General features: G+C 45.3%; 1 protein-coding gene across 1 annotated transcript; it reads left to right on the top strand.

The window, feature by feature from the left end:
• Positions 1 to 9: 9 nt before the first annotated feature.
• Positions 10 to 1,310, top strand: LOC119593676 (aminopeptidase 2-like). Its single transcript, XM_037942634.1, has 3 exons — positions 10 to 431; positions 537 to 665; positions 749 to 1,310. Exons 1-2 carry the CDS (start codon positions 169 to 171, stop codon positions 553 to 555), a joined length of 282 nt encoding a protein of 93 aa, XP_037798562.1. The 5' UTR covers positions 10 to 168; the 3' UTR covers positions 556 to 665; positions 749 to 1,310.
• The last annotated feature ends 6,190 nt before the right edge of the window (positions 1,311 to 7,500 follow it).

Raw genomic sequence — 7,500 nt, 5'->3', positions numbered from 1 at the left:
GCCAGACCATAAAGAAACATCAACAGTAGCAAAGATTAAATCCGAAAAGAAACATACACTTGCCTCGGTCTATCAAGGCCTTCCATTACGTCACCAAACTCTAGCCTTTGTAATTTTTCTTCGTGTGCACTAACAAATGAGGAATTTCGTCTCACCAAAGAGTTTTAAATGTTTATATGTGTGCTTAAAAAAACAACTTACATAACATTTCTATTGGATAAGATAATGGCTTCAGGAGAAGTGACAGGCCAAAGTATTGGGATCAAGAGGCAAGAGTATGACTACAGGCGTCACTTCTATATGGCCCACCTGGAGGAGGAGCTGCAGAAGGGGAAGAAGTACGTCTTAGCCATGGAGTTCCTCGGCTACCTCAATGACCAGCTGCGTGGCTTCTATAGGTCGACCTACAAGAATGCAGATGGGAAGACAAGGTTAATATCCTCATTTCGGAATGTACTCGTTTGTATCATGCGATACAAATTACAGATGAATTCGTAGTATTTGAACATGAATACTAAGTAACCCTTTGTTGACAGGTACTTGGCTTCGACGTAGTTCTCACCGATGGACGCCCGCCGAGCCTTCCTGTGCTTCGACGAGCCGGGTATGAAGGCGACCTTCGAGGTCCGCCTCTCCGGCATGCCCCTTGTCGAGACTTTGCTGATGTGAGTGCTGATGTTTCGAAAATAACATGGGAAGCATCCATTTTGCATTAATTTGTCTTATTTAACCTGTTTTAAATTGACAGAAAAGGTACGGATGGCTGGGTGTAGGACGGCTACAAGAAGAATCTTCCCAATCCCACCTACATCGTTGCCTTTGTCGTGTTCGTCCGCTTCTTATCATCTCTTCTCAGGACTGACTACAGTTTATGGGTAACTGTCTCAATTGCTCTTGTGGAATGGGAGAGCTAGAGGGAGACAGATAAATAAAGAGAAATGAATTGATAGATGGAGAGAGTGTGTCGTGTGTGCATGTGCGAGTGTCTGTGTATGTGTTTATTTAAGTATAAAGAAAGATATAAAGCTATAAAAGATGTAAGTCTTTATCAGGTACCTCTTTCCAGTGTGGCCGCGAAAATCTGCTTTCAGCGATGCGGAATACGCTAGCAAAATTAGTCCCAAGATCCTTAGCTTCAACAAGGAATACTTCAACAACCCCTTCCCTCTCCTGGAACAAGACGACGTCGCTTTTATTGATCTCTCGTTCTATGGCCAGGGCTTGTAATTTTTCCTTAACTAGGGATTGCCAGTCTATTTTCTTTCAGTGTTTTCGTGTGTGTGTGTGTGTGTGTGTGTGTGTGTGTGTGTGTGTGTGTGTGTGTGTGTTGTGTCTGTGTGTGTGTGTGTGTATGTGTGTGTGTGTGTGTGTGTGTGTGTGTGTGTGTGTGTGTGTGTATGAGTTCCTTGGTACCGTTCCCGCGATCAAAGCAAGGTCAGTGACCCATTCAGCATGACCTTCACTCAGCTCCAAGCTCTGTGCCCACACACACCTTTTGTGAGTACTGCCAATTCATTTGCATATACAACACCATTCTTTTTAATTTCACAAAACTGACCTGATATATATTTTGTAATATTACGATGCTAATGGTGGTCTCAACATTTTCAGTCTCCACCAGCAAACCAGTTGTATCGAAAAACACAGCCTGTACCAATCCAGTGTTCCATTTCTTGAGGAGGCATACATATTGTCGTTTGTTTACCTTGTACAAATTGTAAATATATTGGTGAAATGTGTCCTGTGAATATAATTATCCTGGAGAAATACCCAGTCATATAAGGATCATACTGAACTAATAAGAGAATATACATAAATAAGGAAAAACTCAACATTCTATGTCATGGAAAACTGGGGTCTCATGATATACAAGTTACACAACGGAAGGAACAGAGAACAGGTCATGAAATTACCTCGTCTATATCTGTCCTCAAAGAAAAAAGAATCACTAGTACGAAACTTCAGGGCGAAGATTCGACAAAAAATGTTGCTTACTGAGCAGTATGAAAAAGGAATGATCCACGCTGCATGGTATTATTAATGAATCACTGAAGTGTTTCTCTCTCTCTCTCTCTCTCTCTCTCTCTCTCTCTCTCTCTCTCTCTCTCTCTCTCTCTCTCTCCCTCGCATTCAATTTCTCTTTCTCTCTCTTATTCATCATTCATGCACTCTCTCTGAAATCTTTTCTCTTTTTCCCTTATTCATTTATTCCTTCCTTCGCTCTTTTTTCCTGCTTGGCCACCGTAGAATCATCTATATTTCATTTCCCAGCTGATTGAATTCCACTCTAAACATGTGTTATCTGCGACACCTGTGCCATCGTCCCCAAAACAAATTTTGCCAAGAAAGTTAAGCAGACCTGAGAAAATATCAGTTGATTCTACATCAGACACAATATCAGCATCAGCCACTCTATTGTTGTAATGCCATTATGGCTTTTTTTTTTTTATCAAAACTACTTATTAAGTCAAATTAAAGTCAAAATGAAAATGGGACTTCACAGAATGGTAATTTTGCACTAGGCTTCTACTATAAAAATGAAATAAAATTAAACAGAATAGAAAAAAGTGACTCTTTTTCAACTATTGTGATTATAAATTAAGTGACTTATAAATTAAGCCCGCCTGGTGTGACAACTTTTGGCTCGAAGAAGGATTTGCTACCTATCTGAGTCAAGGTAATGGAAAGCGATGGTGTGGTAGTCTAGAGCAGCAGGAAGCCCCAGAGGCACGTAGCTCTGGACACGCCCTGTGGACATGCCCTAGCTTCATGCCAACTCCTGTCCCCTAGCCACCCTGGGGTAATTGGGCAGCTCAGAGGACGTGGGCCTTGCCAGCCCTCCTCCCCCAGATAACTCTTTGGCAACTGTACAAATGAATGGATATGCTGGGGGGAGGGGTGCTGTCCCTCCCACCCAGCAAGCAAGGCAGGCTGGGACGCTGGGAGGGCAAATGTCATGGCACAAGATGGGAACGAGAGTTACTTGTCCCACCTGCACCCTGGCAGGTGCCAACCCACCATGAAGCTTGTGGGGCAAAGCCCTTGGGAACCTCATAGGCGGACAGGGGGCCCCACAGCCCGCTGACCCCCTTTATTTGGGGCAGCGTCGGCAGGAGTGGCAGAGGTGGTGTGCAACCAGAGTGACCGCCTGAAGCTTAGCCTCAGGTGAGCTTTCCAGGTAGGTGCTTGGAACATCCGGTCGTTGCAGCAGGATGAGCGGTTACCTCTGCTATTGAGGGAATTAGAGCGACTGGGAGTTGAGGTGGCTGCCCTCTTGGAGGTGAGAAGACCTGGTAGCGGCATGATAAGTATGGGTGGGTACACCTACTACTGGTCGGGCCGCAGTGATTGTTACACCTCCAGAGTGTAGCCATAGCCATCTCCAGCCGACTTCAACCCTCGGTAATTGAGGTGATACTGGTTGATGAGCATATTATGGCATTGAGACTGTAGCATGCCTTTGGCTTCATGTCTCTTATTGCTGTATACGCTCCTACCAATGTTTGTAAACTCAATGTGAAAGAGGCGTTCTACACCAAACTCACATATGTGGCAGACAATTGCCCCCAGCAAAATATTCACATTGTCCTGGGCGACTTCAATGCGGTATCTGGCTGTGACTAAGTTGGCTATGAGATGTCTGTCAGCCCCTATGGCTCGGGAGCTGATCCCAGCAGCGAGAACAGCCTCCTTCTCCGGGACTTTGCTAGGTCCCAGAAAATGAGGATTTCTGGCTCCTGGTATCAGCACTCCAACCTGCATCGTTAGACATGGTATAGCAATACAGTGGCCAAGGACCACATTCTTGTTAGCACAAGATGGAGGATCCTCCAGAATTGCATAGTTTACCGGAATGCCGACTTCTGTGGTACTGACCATAGGCTGGTTGTGGCTACCCTACAGGTCCACTTCAAAACTACCCATCCCTCCAGTGGCTACTCTAAGGTGTGTCACTTGGACAGACTAAGGGAGGAGGAGTGTGCCCATGGGTTCACCATGGCAGTCTCTGAATGATTCACTGAACTTGACAACCTGACAGACCCAGTTGCACTGTGGGAGTTCTTCAACCACGAAACACTCGAAGCAGCCCAGGAGTCCATTGGCATACACCCGAGGGCAAGGCAGAAATCCGTCTCCCTGGAGACATTGGAGGCCACTGAAGTGTGTCGCATGGCTCGGCTGAAAGGCAATCAAGTCTTGTGTCGCTCCTTGGTGCATAAAGTTTGGACACTGCTGAGAAGGGGCAAGGAACAGTTCATCAGGAATCTTGCTAAGGAAGTTGAAGGCCATTTCTTGGTAAACGACCTTCGCCCTGCCTACCAAGCCCTGAGAAAGCTGAGCTCTAAGCCCTCCTCACAGATGACTGCAGTCCACTCAGTGGATGGACAGATCATCTCAGATCACGTTGGGTTCGTGAACGTTGGACTGAGTATTTTGAGCAGTTGCACCAGGTAGACCCTCCTACATTTAGCTTGGATGCAAGTAATGTTACAATACCTGTGCCAGACCCACCCATCAGCGAGGAACCACCTACCCTAACGGAGGATAGGATGGCGATTTCCAAGCTGAAGAGTAGGAAAGCTGCAGGCATATGTGACATCCCTTCTGAACGTCTAAAGGCTTGGGTGAACCTATGGCTTTGGGGCTTCTATACAGTCTTAACTGCCATCTGGCAGTCTGGTACCATTCCCCCTTTCTGTTGAAGGGCATGGTCATCCGTCTGTGGAAGGGGAGAGGGGATCGTTGGGACTGTAGCAATGTACATACATGTTGTCAACAATACGTAGCAAGACCAGACGAAACACTTCACAGAGAGAGACGGCAGACAGGCCAAGCCACACAGGGTCCAGCTCCACCACCTCGTCCTCCACCCGGGGACACAGGGGCCTCTTTGGGGTCTCATATCTGTCTTCAAGAATAAACCAGCAAGCTAAGCCCCTTTTCACTGACCAACCCAAGTCCACCTCTCGTCTCGCTTACATCTGGTGACTTGCATGCTTACTCGCTTACATCTGGTGGCTTGCGGTGGTCACTCACTTACATCTGATGGCAGCGGTGTTCAAGAACCTCACAACGCCGACGCAAATGCACCTACCACCATGCTCCTCGCCGACGCCTGTTGCTGATCTACCGACAAGTTACTCCTGTCGAAGTGTCTCCTTGCCCTCCTTAACTCTCAGCCATTGCTACCAACTCCTCTTCTGACCCGGACCATGTCTGTCCTACTACTTCATGCTGACCACTCACGCCTGTGCTACCCTCCTGACGAAGTCGCTGAAGATGTGTCCTCGCACTCTGCGCCGCCACACTCGCCAATCCGGCTCACCTACCTCGCCAAGTCTTCGCGAATCCTCGTCAGCACAGCGATGAAGTCGCAATTCTACCACCAATACTTCCTCGTCACTATTAAGTGTTCCTATTAGTGCCAGAGTAAATATTGCCCTCCCTATACCCACCCATACCTTGCATACAAGACGCCTTCTTTCAAATTCAAGTGCATGACACTCTATGAACGCACACTACTCACTCTATACTACATAACTTCTCGCTGTCAACCATTGTTTTTTTCAACACAACAAACGAATCACACACTGAGATCAAATCTAAGTGACACGCACCCTCACTTCACACCTCATTCCCCAGCCCTAACCATCCCGTAATTGATGTATTGTGTTAGTATTTTTCTGTCTATTATAATTTTTATCCTCAGACCGCACAATTTAGTATATATCATTTCTCTCAGAGCAAAGGATTACCTTCGAGTTTAATTGATTATAATTATGTTCGCCTGTTCTCATCATATTATTCATGTTTATTTGTGTCGAATTAATGAAATTATAATTTTTTTTTCTCTTACATGCTATTCCTATTAGTAATCACTTCATTTCTTCTTGCGTATTGTTATATTCTATGTATACACTATATCGTTGTGTTCTTTATATCACTGTTTCTTGCCATAATAATCGGTCGCTCATTCACACATATATTTAGATCACCTCCAGTACAGGGACATTCGCCCTAGGATTATGGATTTTACTATGTGCCATCACTATGACTAATAACTGAACCCAAATCTCTTTTACGACGTCCTCTCGAAGTTCTATATCTTGTCCTCAGTAATTTATGCTTCTTTAGTTTAAGGTTTGGTGAATATGTACTGATGGTAGTGTCTCCAGTTGCAAATAATGGCAACACATTGCAGACACCATGCTTTATACGACTGAAGCGCCGAGACGCGCACTGTTAGAATTAAGTTCAGGCCCAGCTGCCTATGTGTTCAAAGCATATATACTTGCTTATTTACCCCAAAGATACGGAATTCTTATTCAATTAATTTTTCTCTCTTCAATATGATGGTACTGTATTGAACTCGCTAATCCTGACACATCCAAGTAATTAACATCTTACTTGACACGCCCTTCTTGTAACAAATTGTTCTTATTATGCTCTCATTTTTCTTGCAACTTAGTAAGGTGAATGACAAGCATATCCTCCTCCTTAGCCCTTTTACTGGCCTGGTACACCTATATTTCAGCTTCTGAAGACAATTGACCCTCCTCGCTACTGAATGTTGCACCTCAGTGCGAAACCCCTGCCACACCCGCTACCCTAGCACGCGACGACTTCGTGACCCTCGGATCACCAGGAACCATCTGTAGATACCAAACAGAACTTCTACTGCATCGTTTCAAGCGTTACAGTCGGCTCGAGGACGAGCCTTGCGCGTGGCCGAGTGATGTCAACATACATAGCAAGACAGGACGAAACACTTCACACCCCCGTCCAAGCAGCTGCCCTTCTCCTTGGGCAGGACGCAGATGTCGCCCGGCTTTCTCTTTTCGCACAGGGATAAACATCCGCCCTCGAAGGGAACCGCCGCATAAAAGGACACGTCCGTAAGGCAGAGAGAGAGACACGGCAGACAGGCCAAGCCACACAGGGTCCAACTCCACCACCTCGTCCTCCACCCGGGGACACGGGGGCCTCTTGGGGGTCTCATATCTGTCTTCAAGAATAAACCAGGAAGCTAAGCCCCTTTTCATTGACCCACCCAAGTCCACCTCTCGCCTCGCTCACATCTAGTGACGGGTGCTCCTAATCTCTCGTGTCACTCATATTCTGGTGGCATGCGGTGGCCACTCGCTTACATCTGGCGAAGTGGTGCTTACATATATATATATATATATATATATATATATATATATATATATATATAAAATATATATATATATATATATATATATATATATAATGTATATAACATATCTTTGTATATTATATATATATATATATATATATATATATATATATATATATATATATAAATATATATATATGTCTGTGTGCATGTGAGTGTGTGTGTGTGTGTGTGTGTGTGTGTGTGTGTGTGTGTGCGTGTGTGTGTGTGTGTGTGTGTGTGTGTGTGTGTGTGTGTGTGTGTGTGTGTGTGTGTATGTGTGTGTGTGTGTGTGTGTGTGTGTGTGTGTGTGTGTGTGTGTG

Source organism: Penaeus monodon, chromosome 3 (assembly GCF_015228065.2).
Source record: "Penaeus monodon isolate SGIC_2016 chromosome 3, NSTDA_Pmon_1, whole genome shotgun sequence".
In the NCBI taxonomy this organism is placed as follows: domain Eukaryota; kingdom Metazoa; phylum Arthropoda; class Malacostraca; order Decapoda; family Penaeidae; genus Penaeus; species Penaeus monodon.
The sequence above is the reverse complement of the archived record's forward strand: the minus strand, read 5'-3'. Positions and strand labels throughout refer to the sequence as shown.